Genomic DNA, 24,960 nt, shown 5'->3' with positions numbered 1-24,960 from the left:
GAAATTTCACTAGTAGGGAACCGGCATCAAATGGCACGCCTTAGGATAAAGGCTCGGTTTAGTTGCATTCCCTGTTCGAAAGCTTTCAAAGTTGTGACGTTTGGACAATTTTTGGCTAAAATGTCGTGTTATTAATGGGCTTAAACAAAATGAGCGCCAACGCTTTAATAACAGTCATGGAAAGTAAAGGAATGACTGAAACTCTTTCTTACAAAAAAGCTGAAATTTATTCAGGATACTTGGAAAAGAATGTAGTCAAACAACATTGTGAATGGATAACTGTAAAATGATCCAAAAGATGGACAATGAAAGTATTCATCTTATGCCTCAAGAGAAACAGGACACACTTGTCTTCAGTATTTGTCTCACAATGTTTGTTATATCAGCTTTCTAAATTTTGAGGAGGACATCACAGTTTATCATGTTGGAATTTGTGAGGAAGATACTGTAGAGCATCATAGATCAAAATAATAGAAGAAAACTCAATCTTGATTTTAAGGTTTCTCTTGTGGGTGACATGAATATAATAAACCAGTGCATACATGTGACAACAATACAGTTGTTAAAAAAATAGATGTGGGAAAAGAAGAAGAAATCACATTTCTCCACACTGGCCAATGAGGATGGGTAGTTTGGGTTTGTTGTTTGGTCCCGTAGGCACATTCTGCAACACAGGTTTAAAAAGAGAATGAAACTAAACATCGTTTACAAAGAAAACATGTTGAAATGTGACCAAAACCTATCAACAGAAATGAAATGACACATTAATACACTACCTTCAGTATTGTACTCAGATCACTAGGTTTGACTACGAAGGCAAAGTATAGGGCTTCTGTTTTAATTAGACGTTTAGAAATTACAGGAATTTTAATACACAGTGCCGATGTGTAATGTAACCAAAAATAATTTTACAATTTGCTGCTCACTTGGTACTGGGACAAGAGAGCTAACAAAAGTGGAAGAGTTAATCATGTAGCTTGTTGTCAATCACCAAAATGAGGCAGGGAGCAAACTTCCACCATTATGATTGAACATGGATTAGCAACGGAAAATACTGAAAATTCAGTATAAATAAAAACAAGTGAAATAAAAAAAAAAATTAAAAAAAACAACAGTGGCAGCTTGGCAATGCTGTAGTTTGAAACCAATCCTCTTATCAACAAGCCAGAGAGCCTTAACCACTTGAGCCACCACTTTCTTATTCCTCTTATACCAAGGGAAATATTTTAGCACTATTAATTTATTATTAATCACAGAATAAGTCATCTTTTTTCCAGATTCTTTTCTCTTCAAGGAAAAAAACAAACAAAAAGAACTAGTAGAACTGGATGGGGTTTTGTCTGCTTCCAACATTATTTAACATTACTATTAAACAGAAATTCAGAATTGAAGAAACACTATTTACATTTGATCTTGCTGTGACCTTGACCTTGTTTGGATTTAATCAGTTCATCTGCTGGTTATAATGATCATTCCCTGTAAATAGTGCAAGCATTCAACAGTGCTGGGCTATTAAAAGCAGTAGCCCTTTGAGCTTTATGGTCAGATCTAATAAAGATTAATCTGTGCTACCGCAATTAAATGAGGAAAAACCCACCTGTGGTTCTGTTGACACAGGTATTAACATCCATCTCAGATGAGCTGATTGCTCATGGACAGCTGACGGAGAAGCCGTTTACACGTGGTATTTATATCAAATGCACCTCTAGCGACCACCTGTGATCTGATTTCATGATATAACTAAGTTAAGTAAGTGCTTCAGCAGCAGGAGTTATAAAAGTAGTTTTAATGGGGAAGGCGTTTACTCTTACTTCAGCACAGCTGCTATAAAGCATAGAGTGTAAAGCTATGCGATTCGGTTTGTGTTTGAAGTGTTTTAATAATAATAATAATAAATCATTTTCTGAGTTCATGGAAGATCATGGATTACTGAGTAAAATTATAAAAAATAAATTTTAAGTTAAAAAAACCATCATGTTGTGTACTGCTACTTAACTCATTATTTTTGTGATGTACTTATGAGTTAAGTAAGAAGGTTGTTTGCCAACCGCCTAAAAGAATTACCAGAAAAATTACTAGCAAGTCATCATGTTAACAGGTAGCGATCTCAAGTTACTTGTGTTTCCATTGAACTGACAAGATTCAAAGAAATGTAATATGAGAAATTATGAAACAATTATCAGCCTTCTCACAACTGCATGACATAAAAAAACAAATCCAGCTTTCAGTTGGTGTATGTGGAAACATTTACTTTCCCTGTTGCTCATTTCTTGGTTATCCATTAGTGGAAAGCAAATACTCCAGAGAAAAGAATTGTTTCTATGATTAATCTGACCATCATGTCATGGTGTCCAGTAGCTGATAATGCGCAAGGAATTCGAGAAAGCACAACTGAAGAGAGTGATATGAGTCATTGTTGCTCTGTAGCTATTCACTGGAAGCTGAAGGAGAGTAATTAAATACACATGGCTCGAGCAAGTGTGAAGCTCGCAGCTAAAAGGCAAAATGTTCGCTGCTTGCCACGTCATACGCTTAACCAGAACTCCACTGAGTACAAAAAGACGGAAAAGAATTGAAATATTTCTTGGTCACTGACAGCTGTGAAGATATGATTAGACAGATGTTATGTGATGTCCATGGTCGCAGACTTCACGAAGTCACGGATTACAATGAATTGTAATCAAGCACTAAATATTAGGGAAGTACCCTAGTACATCGGGTACTATTTTAAGCTCCAAGACACACCTCAGATACCAAGTGATACCAGAGAATGTAAACCTGGTGTACACTGTCATGCCAATGAAGAGACTGGACTGGTGACCTGATAAAAACGTCTTTATAGTGTTTAAACAGAATATTTATTGCAGAAATATTTATTTGGAGAAGTATTTATTGTGGATTTTCAGAAGAGCTTGCATTTTTTTTTAAATTATCGCAGATTTCGATGCAAAGAAGCTAAAGCCCCCTTCAATGTGTGTGTTAGTACAAATGTGTTAGTAAAGTGACCATTGAAATTCATTAACTACGATTTCAGTGGTAGTAGTTTAAAAGATTTTCTGCTTGTAATTTTGACAATTCAAGTAGTTTTCTGAAAAGAAAAAGAAAAAAGAAAAAACTGCAAGCATTTTTGTAACGCAACATGCTTGGGACATTATGTTCCTTAATAATGAGTAATAAGTATCCGGTATAATAATAAGTTATAATTGCCCGCACTAATTACTAAATAAGCCACTTTGGTTTAAGATCAAATTCCTTTCAGGAAGTGGGGACATTGTGGAAGCACTGAAATGTTTTGTATGATAGAACGGTGAATAGTATCTACCCGTTTCCACGTCACTCATCACTATCCTGTGAAAATGACTAATGCACCCAATCTATGTTGCTCACTGAATGGCATCATTCACTGGCACCAAATCACTTATTCATTCTGATAAAGCAACCCATGGACTTTGACTCTATCATACATCCATGTTGCCTTGTAAAAGACGGTAAGTGGTCTTATAATGCAAACACGTCACATGAATAACTAAACCACCCGTGAGGAGCGGGATTAGTCAAAGTTGTTTAAAATAAATTAAAATTAGAAACTCACCTCAATTTTTCTCATTATGAGCAAACCGTCCACCACTTTGCCTAGAGCAAGAAATAATAATATAGAGAAAAGTTAAACATATATTCAGATATTTCAGAGCTCTCTGGAGCACCATGAATCATGTCTCTACTTTACAGTGTCTTGAAAGAAATTTGTGTAAATGATTTCTCCAACTTAGAAACATGTAAATCCATGTAATGGATCACAAGGAAATGTCAGTGTGATGTGCTCACACTCACCAAACACGACATGCTTCCCGTCTAACCAGTCGCATTTTGTACAGGTGATAAAAAACTGGCAGCCGTTTGTTCCTGGGCCACTGTTTGCCTTTGGAAAAGAAAGAAATAAATAAACGAATCAACGCAAGATTCAAAGCAGGAAACCCACAAATTCTGACCAGCAGTCAACCAGTAAATATGGAACTACCAAATCTACCACCATCATCATCATAAAAAACCAAATCTAGTGCAGACCATCATATAACCACTATAAGAAATGTATCACCGTGGTGCAATTTTAAGTCTCCACTAGATTTCTTAATCAGGAAATCCATATATTAATAACATGCAAGAAAACAATTTATTTGTTTAGCTTTAAAAATGGTGTTTTTTCGAGTGCCAGGATATTGTAAAAATAAGTTTTGTCTCACAGTGTCTTGAGACACTGTAAATTTCTTATTGTTCTTTTTTTAAAGTGAGAGCAAAGAAAGGCGATCGATCGAGACGTCCTGTTATCACTTCAATTACACAGCTTCAGTGATCAAGATAAACTTCATTTTAAAACTAGAATCAATCCCCTGATTACACAGTTCCACTTTTTGACCATTTATTTCACAGTTTCATATAATCTGCTGTTACCCAGAAGAGTTCTTTTCTGCATACCGGCAGGAGGTGAAGCGGCTGGTGCTATGGTGAAGTCAGAACAGTCTAGAGCTAAACACCCTCAAAACTGTGGACTTTATGAAAGACCCCTCAACACTGTCATCTGTGGAGGCCTTCAAGTTTCTGGGCACTACCATTTCCCAAGACCTGAAATGGGAGTGCAACATAAACTCCATCATCAAAAAGGCCCAGCAGAGGATGTACTTTCTATGCCAATTAAGGAAGTATGGTCTGCCACAGGAGCTGTTGATGCTGTTCTACACTGCAGTCATTGAATCTGTCCTGTGCACATCCATCGCCATCTGGTCTGGCAGCAACAAAAAAGGACAGAAACAGAAAAAATAATTGGTGCCCATCTGCCCACTCCCCAGGACTTGTACGACACAAGAACCAGAAACCAGCAGGAAAAATCACTTCAGACCCTTCGCATCCTGGACACAACCTCTTTTAGCTTCTCCCTTCTGGTAGTCGCTACAGAACTTTGCATACTAAAACTGCCACACACAGGAGCAGTTTCTTTCCCCAGACAATCACCATGACTCACCATAATTATATTCCCTGCTTCATATCTATAAGTACTGCATTATCAGAACTGTCAGTCATCACATCATCCGTGTATGTTACACACACTACTGCTGCTATATATTGTACAAACAGCATAATATTGCACAATAATGTTATTTGCACTTCTCACACTTTATGTACGTAACTGACCAGTCAAATATTCTGTATTTATATTTAATACTCATACTGTTTTTTGTATCACATTTGCATTGTCTTGTATAATCTGTATTATCTTGTTTTTTATGTCTGTACTTTTGAGAGTCACAAACAGCTGGAACCAATTCCTTGTGTGTCATCACACTTGGCCAATAAACCTGATTCTGATTCTGAGTTTGGTTCCTCTCAAGGTTTATTCCTCATGATGTCTCGAGGAGATTTTCTTGCCAACATCACCTCTGGCTTGCTCATTAGTATGCATTTGAAATAAAAAAAATGAATAATTTATATCCCGAATGTATATATTAAAGTAATTTATCTCCTGGGTGCTCCACAATTTTAAATGTAACCATCAACAGAAAAAAGCTAAGGTACATCACTGTATTAAATAAAAACTGTAATTGTGGCACACTGCTGTGGGTTTTTTTTTTTTATATAATCACATCCCAACATAACATGTATACAAAACATAACATACATTACAAAAAAAACAAACAAAAAACCATTTAAGAACCTAATGTAACTGGGTCAGTGAATCTGTTAAGAAAGTCTGCCTTGCATTATGACCAGATCTCAGGCAGGTAATATATACAAATTGTTTGCATCATGTTAGCATAAACATGGTTGGTGTGAAAAGGACGACTAAATAATATAAAGAAATCTCTGGCAATGCTACTGTGGCTGTGTTGACAGCTCACTGACTTCACACGCTCTCCAGGCTCCTTAGTTTATTTACATACCGTTCGGGAGGAACAGGAATACGAAGAGCAGACTTCGAGCCAGGAAACAAGTACAAGGTATAAACACAAGGGCAAGAGCAGATGTGAAGCAGGATGCATTTTTTTGGCAAATTGTCTCCACTTTTAGATGCACCTATGAGACTATTATGAAACTTTTTCATAAAAAATAATACATAACTAGAAGACTATACAGAATTGTATTTATTTGAGTGACAGATGTTTCGCCCTTCGACAGCTCTGTACAGTAATCAGGTGAACGTATGAGTTGTTCAACGCTCACACTATACAAAAACTGACAGTAATGAATAAATGACTCATGTTGCCAGCCACAGCAAAAAAAAAAATAATTTTTTTTAGTACAGAAGGCAAAATATAACATTTCTTCTTGCTGATTGTTTGTTCATTATATGTTATTAATGTCAAGTTCATTATTAAAAACTAAGATGACAGATTGTTGTCTCATGTAGTATCCTTCTGCCTTGAAAATGAAAATGAAATGAAAATGAAAAGAGGCACAAATTTCAACCTTAGCTGACCAATTGTTCTTGATGATTCAATACAAGGTGTACAAAGGCCTATAAAAAATTGGCACCCTCAATAACAACATACAACAATTCGTAACTTTTTTTAAAGGAATAAAGGAAAATAAAACTGCAGTAACCTAGTTGCAAAAGTATGTACACTCCTAAACTAACTGGTTATTTTCCCAATCTTTCTTGCAAAAGCATTCTAGATCCATCAGTTTTGTAAGAGCATCTCCTGTGCACAGCCTGCTTCATGTCACCCCACAGATTTTTAGTTTGAGCTCTGGTTAAGTCATTCAGAAACACTGATCTTCCTGTGGTTAAGCTGTTCCTTGATTTGTTACTTTGGATGGTTGTATACTTTGGGCCAATGGTGTGCTGAAAAGTGAAATTCAAGTGAAATTCATCTTCAGCTTACTAACAGATAACTGAAGGTTTTGCATCAAAATCTACTTAAAATTTTAAAATATTAAAATATTATTTATATTAAAAAAAAAAAAAAAAAAAAAAACTTACTTTAAGTCCTTAGCTGGAGAAACGTAGTCTCATTTCACTATGTACTTCGACAACTATATAATGACAATAAAAGCTTCTTGACTTGGTATTTGCAGCTCTTCATGATCCCCTCAATCATGACAAAAGCTCCGAGTGGAAAAAAAAAAGCAGCCCTTAAAGCATGATGCTACCATCACCATGGTGTTCTTTTTGGCGAGGAGCTTTTTTCCCCTCCCACCAATATACCTTTTGGAATTGGTCTCATCAGACCATATTATTTTTGCCACATTTTTTTTTTTTTTTATTTAGTTAAGCATGGAGGCGTTTCAGTCTAGATGACAACATAACCCAGATGTGAAGAATACAAGAGATTGTTTTCACATGCAGACAGTAAGAAGTACTTGTCAGATATGTTGCCATTGTTCTCCTGGCTGCCTCAGGGGTAAGTTTTTGTCTTGATCTTTTATAAAGTTTGGCAGGACATTCTGTTCTTGGTGCGGTCGCTGTGCTGCTCAATTTTCTCTATTGCTTGATAATGGCCATGACAGTGTTCCATGGTACATCTACTGATCTTGAAGTTCTTTTCTACTCATCTCCTGATTGATACCTGTCCAGAAGTGAGATGGAATGCATGCTCTGAAAGCTCTTTGTGGAGCTGGCTTCAACAGTTAGAAGAAACCAAGAAGATGTACAGAATACAGAAACAACTGGTCGGCTGTATGATAATTACTTTTGAACATGAGATTGAATGCAATTGGTTCATTCAGCCATGTCCTCGATTATAACAGTGTATGCAGGCTTATACAACCAGGGTTCAAATTTAATTCTAATTTTTATAGAACAAATGCCTGACATTTAACTTATGGGAGTGTGGACTTTCTAGTTGTTGTACATGCTAGATGATAACAGAAGCAATTAGTTGTTTAATGATTGTTTACCATAGATAGCAAGCCAGGAGCAGAATGTTTCAGTTTGAAGTTTTCATCTGCAAATGGACCTCTGTAGATGCTGCAGATCCCTGTTCCGTCTCCCTGTGAGAAAACATCATGGTGAGAGCTCAGAGTAGTTCATGCCACATACACACACACACACACACACCCAACACCTATTAGTTAACAGAGTTGTTTGTGATGGGTTTGAACACTAGAGGGTGAGAGAGAACATTCAGACAGTGAGCCGTCTTCCTGAAAGACGGTGAAACTTATCTCTTAGTATTCGATCACAACATGCAATTTAATCTTGTACAGTGCTAGTTGAAGTGCTAGTCAGATATGACTTCCCATTACCCCCTACCCTGTGTAATGAACCAGTGTAGAGAGTAGGGAGATATTTGATATTCAGATAAAATCGAGTATAAGCAGTGCAATTTTGAACCCGTAGGGTCAGCGTCAAACTTTCTAATAATGAACGATTATATCTTTACTGTTATTCCAGGTAAAGATATAATCGTTCATTATTAGAAAGTTTGACGCTGACCCTACGGGTTCAAAATTGCACTGCTTATACTCGATTTTATCTGAATATCAAATATCTCCCTACTCTCTACACTGGTTCATTACACAGGGTAGGGGGTAATGGGAAGTCGTGGCCTAATGGTTAGAGAGTCTGACTCCTAACCCTAAGGTTGTGGGTTCCCCCCCCCCCCAACTGCTCCCCAACTGTTCTTTTTTAAAAAAGAACACAAAAAGCACAACACTGCACAATAAATGAGAATAACAATAGTTATAGCAGGGAAAATGGTATAAAGAAAAGATTCCAATTTTAAAATTCATAAAAAACTAATTTAAATGTGTAAAATAAAACAGGTTGTCAAGTACTACAGAATTTAGCGCTTACATCTGAGTCAATGTTAAAGAGTCACAATGTTAAAGATTTCCAATGTTTAAAGCTAGGTAAATAAAGTGGCAAAAGCTATCGAATTGTTGGTAGAATGGTGTGGCTAATTGAAATATTGCTACAGCATAAGAAAAAGCACTTTTCGACTGTACGCATTAAACAAGGAATACACACCGTACCAATTCCTTTCTTAAACTGCGGACTAATATTCACAAGTTAGTAGTAGTAGTGGAAGAGCTTTAACTACTTAAAGAAACGTGAATGTGGAATGTTAGCGAGCATGTGCCGAGTTCTCCATTGATATAAAAGTGCTGTCAAAAGCGGTATTTTAAGCGGTAATTTCAATCCCAATCCAAAGACTCTATTAATTAATAATGAATAAGATAAAAATATAAAGTTTTAATATTAGCCAATAAATTGAAAATTCTCCTAAAGTAAGACCAGATCTTAAAAGAAGAATAATTTGTTCATGTTAGATATTAATCCAATATAGCAAAGCCCTAATATTAGCAAGGATAATTGTTTTAATTCTGTGGAAGATCGTAAATAAATAAATAAGTTTATTGGTAAATAAGGCTTATGAAAGCTGTATGTCGGTTATAATTTATGTATGGATTACGAGCATGTTTGAGTAGCATACGGCACCATGTTAGTAGCTTAATAATAAAGGAAACTAAAGTCACAATGGATACAGCTGCAGTACAATGTTTATTTTGGTTCCACCTAGGATATATTACACGGCAATAATGTAGAAGCTGTCAGAGGATTTACCGCTCCCAGAATGCAAAAAAAAACGATACCTCAAGTTAATTCACACGGCTGCTGTGTACTTTAACTCAGAAACCATAACTCACAAAGCTAAGTCAAACAACACGGGTCCTGCATATTTCCATAAAAACACTGCAGACTTACATTTACAAAGTCACCGCCTTGAATCATGAAGTCTTTAATAACCCTGTAAAAGAGAAAAAAGAAAACAAGCGCACGTTGAGTACGTAATGTAAATTAAATGTGCACACAAAAACAAATCAGTCAAAAAGTCTAACAAAGCCTGATAGGATGAGTAACGTTGTACCGAATAATGGGGGAAAATTCATTATTGTATTTATGCTCATTCTCCATACATTTTATTTTATTAAATGTCTACCGTATTTTAATATAATCATTTTTTCAAATTTTTATTTATATATTTTTCTATTCGTTGTTACACTGTAATATGAGGAACATGTACAGTTGCGCTCAAAGGTTTGCATACCTTGGGAGAATTCGCAAGATTTGCAATGTTTTAAAGAAATCATGAGTGAGAAGGCAAAACTAATTTATTTTCTTTTCTTATAGGACTCAAGTCAAACAAAGCATAACAAAAGAGAAAATAAGGAAATAATCCCTGTTCAAAAGTGTGCATACGTTTAGATTTTAATATCAATATGCATATTGATGCTAAAGGGGGTGTATTGCTCGCTTTAGCATCAATGATGGCATGCAGTCTTTTGTAATAATTGTGCATGAGTTCCTTAATTGTCTCAGTTGGAAAATGCTTCCAGTTCCTGTATTTTTTTTGGTTATCTTGCACAAACTGCATGTTTGCGATCTCCCCAATACTGAGATCAGGAGACTATGATGGCCTACAGAACCTTCAGCCTTTTCTGCTGTAGCCATTGGAGGGTCAACCTTTGACTTATGCTTTGGATAATTGTCATGTTGGAACATCCGAGAGCTTTCTGCAGCGTTCGTGCTGTAGAATGCAAATTGCCTGCTTGTATTTTCTGATTTTCATGCTGCACTCATCTTGCCATCAATTTTTACTAACTTTCCTGTGCCCCTGGAGCTCACACAGACCAAAACATAAGAGATCCACCACCATGCTTTACAGTGAGGATGGTGCACTTTTCACCATAGACCTTGTTGATTCCTCACCAAACATTGCATTTATGGTTGTGACTAAGTTTAATTTTGGTCTCAAATGACTGCTCCAGAAGCTGTGAGGCTTGTCTATGTGCTGTCTGGCGTACTGAAGGTGGCCTTTTTGTGTCATGGGCGCAGAAACGGCTTTCTCCTGGCAACTCGACCATGCAGGTCATTTGTGTTCACGTTCCTCCTTATTGTGCTCCTTAAAACAACACTACTTTTTTCCTGTATTTCTCTCAAAGTTGTTTGTGGGTTTTTCTTTGCGTCCGGAACAATTCTTCTATCAGTAGAGGGTGAAATCTTTCTTCTACCTGATCATAACTTAGTATCAACAGAACCTCTTATTTCCACCTCTTTATCAGAGTTTGAACAGTACTGACTGGCATTTTCAAGTGTTCAGATATCTTTTTATATCCTTTTCCTGCTTTATAAAGTTCAACTACCTCATTACGCAGGTCCATTAGCAGTTCATTTGTCTTCCCCATGGTGCAGTATCCAGCCAATCAGTGCATCACCTCATAAGGTGAGAAACTCACTGGCTATTTATGTACAGACACTAATTACAATGAGTCACAGGTGTGGAAACTTCATTTTTAATAGCAATTTAAACCTGTGTGTCAACCTGTGTGTTTATAATGTGGCCAAACATTTAGGTATATGTAAACAGGGTTGTTAAGGTGATTTAAGTTATCATTAGGTTTTAAAAAGGAGTCAAACAACTATGTGATAATTAATGACTTCACGTGACCACTGTCCTTAAATAAGAAAAAAAAAAATTTCACTATCAGTCATATTTTCCAAATAAATGCCAATGTTGAGCGCAACTGTATGTAATATGTATGTGACAAACAACCTTGAACCCCTTTTCCTGGGAAGCAGCTGATCCTGTTTTACTGTATATTATACACACGTATGTTTAAGGCTTGTAAACATGTTGTCGAATTGTGCATGCAGAGAAACTTCTGCAGTAAATGATATAAATCTCTTCCTGCATTCCAGTAGATTACACCATGTCCCTAAATAAGCTGGTGAGGTTGTCATGGGTTGCTAGAAAACTGATGATGGGAGGGGAGGCTTGAGACAACCTCGTAATTTTCTTTCTGTGCTCTGGCAACTGTGCCACTTGGCTTTAAACCACAGCATGAGAATCTTGACATGTAGATTCAAGACTTATGAAAAATTTCCCCCACCACTTAACATTAAACCGCCTCCCAGGTTCGCACTTTACCACTGGAATTAAACCCCCACCTCTACAATGCCATTGTGCTGCTATACCTCATTTAATCTTAAACAAGAACGAGCCTCTTGTGGGAGACAATATTATCAACAAGAAATTGAAAAGCTCTGCAGCAGACATCATAATAGGATTAAAGTGGGTCAGGTACAAGAGCAAAATCTTTACAAAGACTTTCATTCTTCTGTACATCTTTAAAGAAAACCCAGAACTTCTCAAGGAAGGCTGCTAAACCTGATCACAAGCAAAAGAACAAAATGGGTTTATCAGCTGCTCTTTTCTTTCTTGTAAAAACATGAATACAAAACAAGAAATTGTCTTGACAAACAGGACATTCTGGATGGAAGTCTTTAATGAGGCAGTAATAATGACTAGCATGACTGTAAAGGTCATGAACCAAACTTGCATTGGTATTAATCATCAGTTCTAAACAAGATCGCCATATTACACAACACTATCAGAATATAAGTGTACTATTTGTTCCATTTTGAGGAACAGCTTTTTTGAGCTTCCTTATTTTGGTGGTATTTAAGCCTCTCATTAAAGACAAACATGAAAATCCACAGATCACTCATGCATGAGTTATGTTCATGAAATGATATGAACCATGAAACTGACTCCAGTACTGATATATGGGATGGGAAATACATAGAATTAAGCCTTACCTATGGAAGGTGCATCCTTTGAATCCTATAGGAACACCATCTTTCCTGTTGAAGAGGATTTGCATGATGCAAATAAAGGCAAGAGATGAAAGGATGACAGGGAAAAAAGGCACAACACACTCCCCAAAATACTTTCACTCTGATTAAATCTAACACCAAACATGTTAAAGTTGGACAAGGCTGATCTTTACTGTGTTAGTAAATAAAAGCATGAAGCAAAGCTTCAGGAGATAAAAGTGTTCACCACAGTAAGTCAGGAAATAATACAAGGCCATGCATGTTGACAAAAAATAAGGCTTCAAAAGAGGTCTAAAATAACACCAGTGCTTTAAAGAGTTCCCCAGAGACTGAGTAGAAAGCAATTAGACTGAGTTACCTGAATTCCCCTGTGCAGAACTGCCTGCAAGACAATACACAAGTGTATTATTTAAATTTTTTAAAAAATAGACACATACACACACACACACACACACACATACATTTAGGGTTACACACCAACTGCATCTGTTAGAAAATATAAATAATACACAAATTTTTTTGACTTGTGCTAGTGAAGAGTTTAGAAATTAAATTAAAGTCCAAATCATTTGTTCTTATTCACTAAACATTTCTTCTTTTCTGAATTAGCCAGACTTCGTGCAATGCATTAAATCATGCACATACAGTACATGTCATTTGCCTTAGTTAATGTTGACATCAAAAGCACTGGGACCAACCTCGATCCGACCATGTTTCGGGCCATTTTCAGTAAACCTGTGCTCAATGTAGGCTCAGATTCTTGTTCTTGGCTGACAAGATTGGAACCTGATGTGGTTTTCCACTGTAGTAATCTGCCTGCCTGAAGGTTTGATGTGTTTGTGCCTTTTTAGAGGCTTTTCCTCTCAACACGGTTGCAAAGTGTGGTTATTTGTGTTAGCGTATTCTCCCTGTTTGACCATTCACCTCATCTACAAGGCAGAACTGGATGTTTTTGGTTTTGCGCACCATTTGGTGTGAACTTTACAGAATACTTAAGTCCCAATACTCAAACCAAAACACAGATGTCATCATCAGTCACTGTGGTCACATTTTTCTCCGTTATGATGTTTGATGTGAAGATTAACTGGAGCTCTTGACCCTTACCTGAAGGACTGTATGAACTGCTAACACATGATTGGTTGATTGTGTAATTGCTTGAAGTGTTTCTAATAATATATAGTGATCTGTGCTGTACTATTTCAGTGGTAAAAATACCACTAATAAATATGACACACAACATTAAATAAAAGGTTATTTCTATTCTAAAATCAGCTGGATAGTTGAGGCGTAGTCGATTCATTGAGGCGTAGTAATCATGAAGCACATGGATTCCAATGAGAGTGTAAATGTGTATGAGCCGTAGGCCTGCATACTAAACTGACTGTATCCAGCATATGCGTATCCTGGATAATAAGGCTAGTATATCAGCACTACAGTAGACGGGCGATTCATTTTTACCGAAAATTCTCAGCAGTCTTGGGAACAACATCTGCAAACAGTTCAATCTTCATTCTTCCAACATCCTGCAACGACAAACATGATTAGGTTAAAACGGGGCAAAAAAACACACACATGGGTACAACACATGTTAATTGTGCTGCCACTGTATAGTAGGTCAAACAGTGGGGTGATTCTGGCCTACACACACCCACCAGCTCAAGACAAGCACAAATCTCTTAGTGTCACTGAACTGTGTGGGCTTTTGTAGAAAACAGCCAACATGGACATGTAAAAGAAACTCATTTGTCAGGAAAGATTGAGTGAAATTGTCTACAGCACGATCAGAGATTCACTGGTTTGCAGTCATTTTACACTGATCTCCAGAATAATCCTTGGAGAGAAAAGTGGCTGAAGATAATAAACCAGCAAATGCATGGAGGGTTGATAAAGGTAGGCAATATGATCTTCTTACTTTATGCATACATGTCATACTATAAATCAAACGGAAGTGCTGTAAGATCACTTTATCTGATGTGGATGATTAAAAATAACGACGTTTCAATATCAACAGACATTAATATTTTGGGGTCGGAGACTAAAAAAGAAGCAGCAACAAAAATATATAAGTTAGAGCCCAATACATGATGATATATAGTGATATAAATCATCTGAGATAGCTGGCAGGCAACATACAATACATCCAGTCTAACTTCTCTTTTTGAGCATGTGTAGACTTCTCCAATATGTCAGGTGTATTTCCCTTCATCAGAGCATGATTATAAAAGAGCTAATCACATTAACCAGGAAAAACACCTGAAAAAAAAATCTGAACGCGGAGTGTGTGTAGATAAAGACTTGCTGTGACACTGATGGGAATTATTGCATTTAGCAGACAACTAACGTTTATCTCATGCATACAACTGAGCAGTTAAGGGTTAGGGGCTTTGCTTGTTAATCAATAGCCAAAAGTTTTAACCTTTGAGCTTCCACCGCCTTATTGAATTTACTTATATGTATATAAACCTGTAAGAGATCCAGATGAAGGGCTCAGTGATGGCTGGATGGTGTTAGAAATAACCAACATCTACAAAAACTCAAGCAAATTTAATCACCTGTGCTGCCATATAAGTGAACTGGAATTGGTGTATAAATGTAGAGGAACCAATTGGACACTGTGTGAGTGGTGACAATGGCTACATGATAAACACCTGCTATATCAAACACAGCTGTGCAAACATATAAAACACTCATGTCAATATCTCAGTAATATTCTTCTGAAACAGGAAAATAAAATGCACCTACTTCTTATTTAATTATGCCTCATTTTATAACAGTAAACTCTAATGCCAGTATCTACGGTTAGGACTGAAATCTCACTTGTCACTTGTGCACTTGTCTCTAGAACAAGACTAACGGTGGCTCAGTTTTGGTCTGTACACGGGTCTGTCAACTGATTCTAGTCACAAGAAACAAGTTGTCGCATTATTACCCAGGTGTCCATACTCAGGATAGTAAAGACCGTTCATCCTTCTAAAAGGATTTATTCACTCGATAGCAGCACTAACGGCATTGATATGAAAAAAAAACAAAAACAAAAACAAAAAAAAAAACTGACCAACAAATGACAAGCAGGTTTTCCCTATGGCTTTTAGTATGAATACGTTAGTCTTAATGTTATCTAATGTTAGAAAGCTAGTGTGCTCTAAATCGATGACAAATATTTACCGTCCGTCTCTACCATCAATAAGGTTCTACAAGTTTAATGAGATCATTCTGCACTTCAGTATCTCGTCAGATTTTCAGTCCTATCAAGTGTCCCACCTCCAGCTAACTGGAGGGTACGGCTTTTTTAAATGTGTGAAGAGGCACTAGATATGTCTGGCTCTGACACATATTTAAACGAATCTTACTAATACTTATCCGTTTGCAAATCACTGAGAACAGGAACAACATAGTATTGTTGTAAAAAAGCCTTGGGGGGGAAAAACTTGTATTACAAAGGCTTTAGAGCTGTGCATGATGAGAAACATGAGCAGAGGTGTTTCTTTAGGACCCAGAGAAAGCCACTCAATGGCAGGTGTGGTGAGAAGTAGCTAATGTGCTTCAGATTACCAGAAGAAGAGGCGTGGTAGAGCTAAAGGAGGAGCATCTGCACCCAACAGCTCGCACTAAGCCGAGGAACACATCACTCGCTTCCACACACACACACACTTCAATATTGATGGGGTAGAAAGCTCAACATCTTTAGCAGAAGATAACTGGAAAACAAGCAGGTAAAGGTAGCAGATGCTATGCTCTCTTCCTGAGTTGTGTTTATAGATAGGAATCTTGCTATTCGCTGTTTGTTTAACACGTTTCCTGATTCTGTTTGAAAATGAAAGTGTAGAAGTGGGTGGTGGTAGGTAAATAATTTAGCAAATGATCCTAAAATCACTTAATTGTGGTTCTTTATGTATATATTGTTTTTCTTAGAAATCTTGGTTCTTCTCATATGTGATTGGTTTTGCCTCAGGAAATAACACCGGGGAACAGAAAAATATTGTACATGTTTTAGTTTCTGATGTTTCCTGGAAAAAGATATGCGGATAATGCGCTCACGCTCAGGTGCATGTTGTATCCACTTGAGCAACCTAAGTGACAACACAGGTGAAGATGCAATAATGACTTTCAAAACAATAAGGATTATTTTAAGCATAACAGAAATCCACTGGCAGCTCAGGGTAGCGTTGCCCAACAAGATAATTTCCTAAAGACTTGTGTATTGTTGAACGTTTGGTTGAATTGAATCTCCTTGGCAACAAATTTAAATCCTTGATTCAATCCATACTAAATTTGACTATGATAAGAAGCCAGGTATACTGTGATGGGTCTAGAAATCAAGCGCTACAGTATTTAAAAGCCTTTCGAAAGTATAATGAATGAATGTGTATACATGTAGTTGAATGTTTAGGAATTACCATGGCACGTCCATGTTGAATACAACACATGGCTAGTCGTGTTAGAGCTACGAAACAGCCTTGTTTTTCACTGCAAGCGAATAAACATGGTGTGGTAAAGCATTTTAAACGCTTCAGGAGAGATCAAAACTGGTTGACATGTACATAAAACAAGTCTGGTTAATATAATCTAATTTGAATATAACAAAACTGGATGATGTGACAGCAAAGTAATGTGTACTATTGTGACTCCTTTGTCTGCACAGTTTAACAGCAGAATGTGGCCTAACTGGTTTCACAAGCACTTTTTGTGTATCTAATAATTTTCTGTTCTCCAACGCAGAGCACTTCAAAAATGAGCCAGGTTGTCGACACAATGTTGGTTAACTATCCCCTCGGGAGCATGATGGCAGTGCTCCAGGAAAATATGGAGAACTGCACCACTGACACGACTCTGCAATACGTGCTCCTCCTTCTTTCTAAAGTAGCTCTGAACACACTAGTCTTGTCGTTTTGGTTGAGGAGCATTCCCAAGACGCTCCTTGGTGTTTACAGCATCTCCATATACCTGGTGGATCTGCTGCTGATCTGCTCCATCTCCTGGGCATGGTGGTTCTACCAGGATCTTCGCATCCATGAAGTCGTGTGCTTCAGTCTTTCACACAGCTCCATTGTATACTCCCTGCTACCTCTGCCTGTCCTTGTGGCAGGAGCCTTAGATTATGTTATCCAGCATCATGTGGGTTTCGGTAAGAAGTCATTAGGCAGGACTGTTGTTCACTGTGCAGTTGTGGCTCTGATGTGGATGCTGGCTTGCTTTTACTCTTACAGCTACACAGAGCCAGAGCTGCTGACCATCCAGTACAAAGAGGAGGGAACGGCTCTTGTGTGTTCTGTACAAGGATCTCTGGTGGTCAGTCACTTCTGTTTAAATGTGTTCATCATTGTAGGCTTTGTACTTCTGCTTCACTGGAGAAAGCTTCCACGTTGGGTGCTCAGGGCTAACCAACTATCCGAACGGAGGACTGGAACACTTTCTATGAGTGACCTAGCCTTTTCAAAGAAACTGGAAAAACTTGAATCAGGCGCGTTTGAGGAGGCGTACATGGAAAAGCAGCAGGATCGTCCTCCTATCACGATCAGCCTTGTTTTGTGTTTTGCACTGAACTGGACTCCTTATCTGCTTATGAACCTGGTCTGTGATCTCCTGGGATTTGCTGTGCCAGCTTATGCAAGTGTCAATCTCCTTTTCACCGCCTGTGCCAACAGCTTACTTATGGGTGTGGCTTTCTGGTACAGAAGCAAAAAGTATGGACCTTTCTGCACAATGCCAGATGACATCTGTGCATGGAGCTTTTTCTGGTATTTGAGTAAGGAAAATGGCCAGTTTACAGCCAGTACAAAACTCTTTGAAGGACTTGGTTGAGGACTCAATTCTACAGACTACACTAATTACTGCCAGTGAAAATACCTTTTTAAAAGGCTTCTTATCAGGTTTGGCACATGGGTTCATCATACCCTGCACAAGTCCAACGTACAGTGTACATGTTGCCATGGCTTTGTGGATCGTCCTTAATGAATAGTAAATATTGTGCTTTGATTCAGGGCTACCAACTGTGGATTATTTTTATAATCAATTAGTTTCCATAGATTAAAAATCACGATATCACGTTACCTTAAAATAAGCTTTATCCTGAACTTCTGACTTATAATGAAAAATTATTTCCCAACAATTACTGTATTTTTTTAATGTACAAACTTTTTAAATAAAAAAAAAAAACACTACGGAATCAGTAGCATTACTGTTTACAGATAAACTAACCATAATTATACTTTTGCACAGATACAGAGTTTAAATGATAATTTTCCTTTTGTTTAAGCATTAAACAAGCTATATTATATATATATGAAACATGTGTTTGGTCCTAGTCTCTAATAAATTGCTTGCCATCATGAAGCTGGATGCTCTTGTGATGTTCTTGTACTGTAGTCAGAATGATTTTTTTAAATTAGATTTTCTTCTATTTACTAAAACTTAACTTTTAATTGCAATAGTTGGGAAAGGGACACAGGGGACATTTTTCTCCTCATGCCATAGGAGCATATTGATGCAAAGCATACGTGCAATAAACCTAAAAAAAGGGACGAACCCGGATGAATTCTGTCCGTTAATGTGTGGCCGATTCTTCTAACCGACTAGTTTTTAATCAATATAAAGGTATGATTAACAAAACGAGAATAAGAGAGTTTAAAGAAAAGAGAAGAAAAGTCTGCTTTGTAGGAGTGTTGAGATTGTAGATTATCAGCTACTTCAATATCAGTACAGCACCTAAGGGCAACAATGCAATAAAGACACGCTGTGCAACATTATACCCTAGTCAAAAGCCCTGACCTCTTTTTTTAAGCCCACAGTAAAAACATGTCTCCAGCGTACATTTTTATTATACGTAAAAGTCTCTTTTACATGCTGTACGTTACAAACTAAAAGCAAATAAATTAAGCCTTCCATAATACACTGCCATAGCTTAATTATTAACTGCTCATGACTCCTGAAGAACAATATTTGCTTAGAACGATATTTATTCGCCATGTTTAAAAAGAATAAATGAAACTGATACCCGGTCCTATCGTATAATTCCTGTTGTTTGTGAAACAATAAACACAGTGCAGCAGGACTGATTTATACATTTATCTAACGATGACACAGTCTATGATTAACGTCCAAGATCACAATTACAACGGTAATTTCAATTCTAAAAAGCATTTATGTCATTAACTTGAAAACTGCTGCTTAGCTCCACAGCTTGTTCTTTCAAAGACGACTCACTACGGACTCATACCATAGCCTACGTTTAGGAGTAGGGTCAACAGAAGGATAGAGGAAAAATGTGGAAATATAAAGCAGCTCCATACACACCCAGGGTTCATCCGTCAAATATGTGACTTATCTGACACACCTGGTATTATCGAGATTCAAGACTCATTTACTTCACTGAAACTCTGCACTTTACTGTTACTACATGTGATATATCCCTTTCCGTTCTGTATATAAATATTTAACCTTTACTGAACCATCATTCTGCTACAGGTAGCATGTAAACATATAGTAAACATATAGTACTTTTAACCATATAGTACTTTTAACCAACCAGAAGATGAATGAATGAATGAATGAATGAATGAATGAATGAATGATGCATTCGATACAGCTGCAGTTTTAAGTACAGGATTTTCACAAATTGATACTATATAAACTCAGTGTTAAATGAGAACGTGAGAAAAAGTGATCTCTGACTAATTTCAGAACTTGTGGGTGTTGTTTTTTTTTTTGAACACTGGACAGGAACAGTCTCAGGGTTCAGGAAATAAGAGCGATGAGGATGTTACATTACCCCCAAGCAACAAAGAACTAATCAAACTTTAAAATGCCTTCCGGTTTCTCAGTAACGTCACAAGATTTTTTTTTTTTTTTTTTTTATCTAAACAGGCTAAGTAAGATTCTTGTGAAGGAATGATTGTAAATATTATTTCATGCAACAGCAAACTAAACGGAAGACTCCTCCATCTATCTTTAATAATCTACTTACCAAAAACCTCATCCACAAACTTTATATAATAGTATATAAATATAGTGTATATTGTTGTAAGCAACACATTCTCTAGAGGAAGCCCAAACAAAAAAGTGTTTATTATGCTATAGAAATGAGAAAGAGTATATGCTCTGAAGAAGAGTAACAGGCTGAAAAAAAACAACATATATTTTATAAATAAATAACAGGAGGATTGATGTTTTAACAAATCACAACAAAGACAGTGTTGAATAAGGTTACTGGATTGCAGTGTTAAGAAATCAGAAAGGAAAACCTTGAGAAGGTGATAAAAGGGAAACATTGCATGACATACAGGGTCACCGCAACCGCAGAGGTATTAAAGACTAAATTGTGGGGTAAATACGTGTATAGACGTCCAACAAGTACGAGCTACAGTCAAAACTGAAAACAAATGAAAAAATAATACTGATAACAAGTAGTACTGTTAAAACGAGAGAGGCTCAACAATATGAAAAATAGGTCAACGTTACCGGTCACATCCGACCTTTCTGTATGGTAAAGCTCTGAAACCTCACACTCTGAATGTGACATGAGCAGTACAGGAAAAAGAAAGAGGGTCTGTTGACCCTCAATAACCAGAATTCATGCTGAAGAAGAAAGGAGTAGGGGAAAAGCATGACTGACCAACACATCTTAGCCACATTCTTCTTCAAAAATTACAAGAAAATTCACAAGAGAAACCCAGGATAAGAGCCATGAAATCCAGCACCAGGTAATCACACAGTCCACACAGTTTCTTCCCCAGGAACCAATATAATAATAATAATAATAATAATAATAATAATAATAATAATAATAATAATAATAATAAGAGTCTGAAAGGTCCGTTCACACAAGAAACAAGATTAACTTTTTGTCTGCATTCTTGTTAGAAATTCTAGCATTTTGTAAAATATATATATAATATATTCAATTTATTAAAATATATCGTCGCTGTCGGGCGGAATCCTCGTATCTCCAAAACCATTATTTTTCAGGAAATTAAAAAAAACGCCGTATTTTTTTGAGTTATTAAACATTGTATCGTTAAAGTTGTTATTATACCTTATATTGCTATCATATACTGTTGTGTACCAACATTAACACAACATTTTCCCAAAGTCACGTTTTATCGGAGATACAAGCTTTATGACTTGTGAGCAGGGAGATACGAGATTATGCTGTTATTGATAAGAATGGTACGGACACAGACGTCGCTGCTGCCAGCAGTGTTCAATAAAGTCTGCGGCCAAGTTTGAGCCTTTTGACAAGAGACAAGGCTTCAATAGTTAACCAAAGCTAATGACTGTAGTTACATACATCTTCCTAAACTCTATTTTAAAGGTTTAAGAGCTATAAGTGATGCAATACAAAACACGATAAGATGATTAGGCTGTCTAATAGGTGGAAATTAGTCTAATCTGCTCGCAAACTTACCTTCGTGGCTCACGGGTTTCTTTCTGCACAGAAGCATTACAGCAACCGATTTTTAACAAAACAGACCTACTCAAATGTATCTACCCTAACTATTTTCACTTGTTAGTGTCCAAAAAAACAGTGTTTTACATGCACAGTGCCAAGAGAGACATTGTCTATAAGTAGACTGACTTAAAGTCAGTAAAATAATAATAAAAACAATAATTTAATAGTGGTATCCAAAACATTCAATTTAATTAAAATATTATATTATAAAAAGCATTTTAAAACGTCAATGAACATGCATAATAAGCAGTAATAAATAGATATTTAAAATACATCAAGAACACAGATAAACATCGATAAAATCATAGTTAAAGGGATAGTTCACCCAAAAAATAAAAAAATAAAATAATAAAAAATAAAAGTTCAAATTATCGTTTCACTACGTTATACGGCATGTTTACGTACAAGGCAAAAAGCCAGCCAGCTTGCTTAAAGTGATGAGCATGACGGATGAACATAACGGTTTGCCTTGACATTGTAAGATACAATCCTATCTTATCTGCAATGTACAGGGTTTAGTCCGCGTTGCAGTGGATTGTCTTGCGCTAAACTCCTGTCCTCAGACGAGCACCAGAACTAGCGGGGGTCAAGATTTTTTTTCTTTGAGCCCCACGAAAATCACTTTAGCTATCACTTTAAGACGTGTTGATTCGTTGCGACTCTTAATCTCGAGGAGAAATATGCCGCGCAGCTCTCCCGCGGAGTGAAGAAGAGGTGGAGTTACGAGATTTCTCAGACAGTTGAACTGTCCAATGGAGTTAAGAGATTTGCGTTCAAGCTATTTTCAAGACTTTAGATTGGTTAATAACTTGTAAAAATAACAGACCCACATGGGGACTGACCAATAGCATCGATATGTGAAAAAATATGAAATTGACCAAATTTGGACATACGAGGTTTCCGCCCGACAGCGACGATATATTAGTTAGTGGTGCCATGCCCAAAGATAACGTCTTAAACAGAAATTATTTTAAAAAATAAATAATGATAAATAAATGATTTCTTAAATTTTTAAGCTAAACAAAAGCTATTTGTTTGTTATACTCTAGATTGCACTTTATGTCAGTGAGCATGATTATGAATATGCAAATCAGTCTGTGACGTCATCAAGCGACGCGCTCTAGCTATTTTCCCCTGAAAACAGTGATATTAGGTGTGTAAACGGAGTGCGGTGGAGTCTGAACGCGCCACACAAACACAGAAAAACACGCTTTATATACAGGTGCTGGTCATATAATTAGAATATCATCAAAAAGTTGATTCCATTCAAAAGGTGAAACTTGTATATTATATTCATTCATTACGCACAGACTGATATTTCAGATGTTTTTTCTTTTAATTTTGATGATTATAACTGACAACTAAGGAAAAATCCCAAATTCAGTATCTCAGAAAATTCGAATATTACTTAAGCCCAACACAATGAAAAGATTTTTAGAAAATCTGGGCCAACTGAAAAGTATGAACATGTACAGAACTCAATACTTAATTTTTGAAATATATCAGTCACACAGTGCCAAAGCTACCAGTACCTAGTATGGTTAATACCATGGTATCCCTGTTCTTAATTGCCCAGCAAACTGACCCTGACCTTAAACCCATAGAAAATCTATGGGGTATTGTGAAGAGGAAGATGCGATATGCCAGACCCAACAATGCAGAATAGCTGAATGCCAACGATCAGAGCAACCTGAGGCTCTCATAACACCTGAGCAGTGCCACCGACTGATCGACTCCATGCCACGCCGCATTGCTGCAGTAATTCAGGCAAAACGAGCCTCAACTAAGCATTGAGTGCTCATACTTTTCATGTTCATACTTTTCAGTTCACCCAGATTTCTAAAAATCCTTTCTTTGTATTGGTCTTAAGTAATATTCAAATTTTCTGAGATACTGAATTTGGGATTTTCCTTAGTTGTCAGTTATAATAATCAAAAAGAAATAACAACTCTCCTTTAAAACAACCCGACAGCAAATGCAATACTAACTATTAAAAGCTAAGCTATTGTATGTTATAAGTTAGCATGTTATAAGATAACTAGCATCACTTTTACACGAGATAACTCATATAATCTCGTGTAAAAAAGCCACGCAGAAAACTCCAGCTCCTATATGAGTGAATTTAAATAAATGCTTTCACTTTTAGCTGCTTAGCACAGCAGCACATCGTCACGCGCACATTTCAGTTCAAACTGATTTAGCGGTTTTGCTTTAGCTTTAGCTTGGGACCGTCTTTAGCTACATAAAGTGGATAAGTTACAGGTCTTACCTGTCCTCCTATCGTCACATCAAAGAACACAATGGGATTGTTGGGGTTTGAAGGCTGGACGTTCATTTTTGAGCCTTAACAGTAAATAAAACTTAATACAAAAGTAGTTTATTTGGCTAGTTTTAGTAAACAGATGGTACCACGAAACAAAAATATGAACACTACGGCAAGTTTGAAGGGACACTTTTACGGAGGCTCTTAAGGGACATGACCGTCACGCTTTAGTCGTATTAGGCTGTTTATTGAAGTTTAATATAATTTATTTCTTTACTACAAGATTTTCCTGATGCACACAATGAACTACAGGCTTTTGTTGTTTCAGCTATTTCATTTTTTTTGTTGGTAAGGAATTACGACAATGCCAGGGTGTTGTAATATGGTGTTCCATTAAATAAATAAATAAATAAATAAACAAATTATATATATATATATATATATATATATATATATATATATATATATATATATATATATATATATTACATTGATAAACACTTATTTACACATATATTTTTTATAGTTAGAAAATGCAGCTTGCTACTGAGAAACAACAAAGCATCATCTCTTCAAAACCATGACATGAGTTTTCTTACAATTTTATAATATCAGCAGTTCTATATTTGTTAATGA

At 36.6% G+C, this 24,960-nt stretch overlaps 2 protein-coding genes across 2 annotated transcripts; one reads left to right on the top strand and one right to left on the bottom strand.

Moving 5' to 3' along the window:
• Positions 1–204: 204 nt before the first annotated feature.
• Positions 205–24,500, bottom strand: ppih (peptidylprolyl isomerase H (cyclophilin H)). The gene is made up of 9 exons (XM_060881852.1): positions 24,331–24,500; positions 14,072–14,136; positions 12,972–12,995; positions 12,596–12,640; positions 9,701–9,743; positions 7,891–7,983; positions 3,832–3,919; positions 3,593–3,633; positions 205–664 (listed from the first exon to the last, which is right to left on the bottom strand). Exons 1-9 carry the CDS (start codon positions 24,394–24,396, stop codon positions 596–598), a joined length of 534 nt encoding a protein of 177 aa, XP_060737835.1. The 5' UTR covers positions 24,397–24,500; the 3' UTR covers positions 205–595.
• Positions 16,187–18,946, top strand: si:dkeyp-100a1.6 (probable G-protein coupled receptor 160). The gene is made up of 2 exons (XM_060882315.1): positions 16,187–16,326; positions 17,333–18,946. The coding sequence occupies exon 2, from the start codon at positions 17,345–17,347 to the stop codon at positions 18,413–18,415; it is 1,071 nt and encodes a 356-aa protein (XP_060738298.1). The 5' UTR covers positions 16,187–16,326; positions 17,333–17,344; the 3' UTR covers positions 18,416–18,946.
• Positions 24,501–24,960: the final 460 nt, after the last annotated feature.

Source organism: Tachysurus vachellii, chromosome 11 (assembly GCF_030014155.1).
Source record: "Tachysurus vachellii isolate PV-2020 chromosome 11, HZAU_Pvac_v1, whole genome shotgun sequence".
NCBI lineage: Eukaryota > Metazoa > Chordata > Actinopteri > Siluriformes > Bagridae > Tachysurus > Tachysurus vachellii.
Note: the sequence above shows the minus strand (reverse complement) of the source record. Positions and strands in the feature narration are given on the sequence as shown.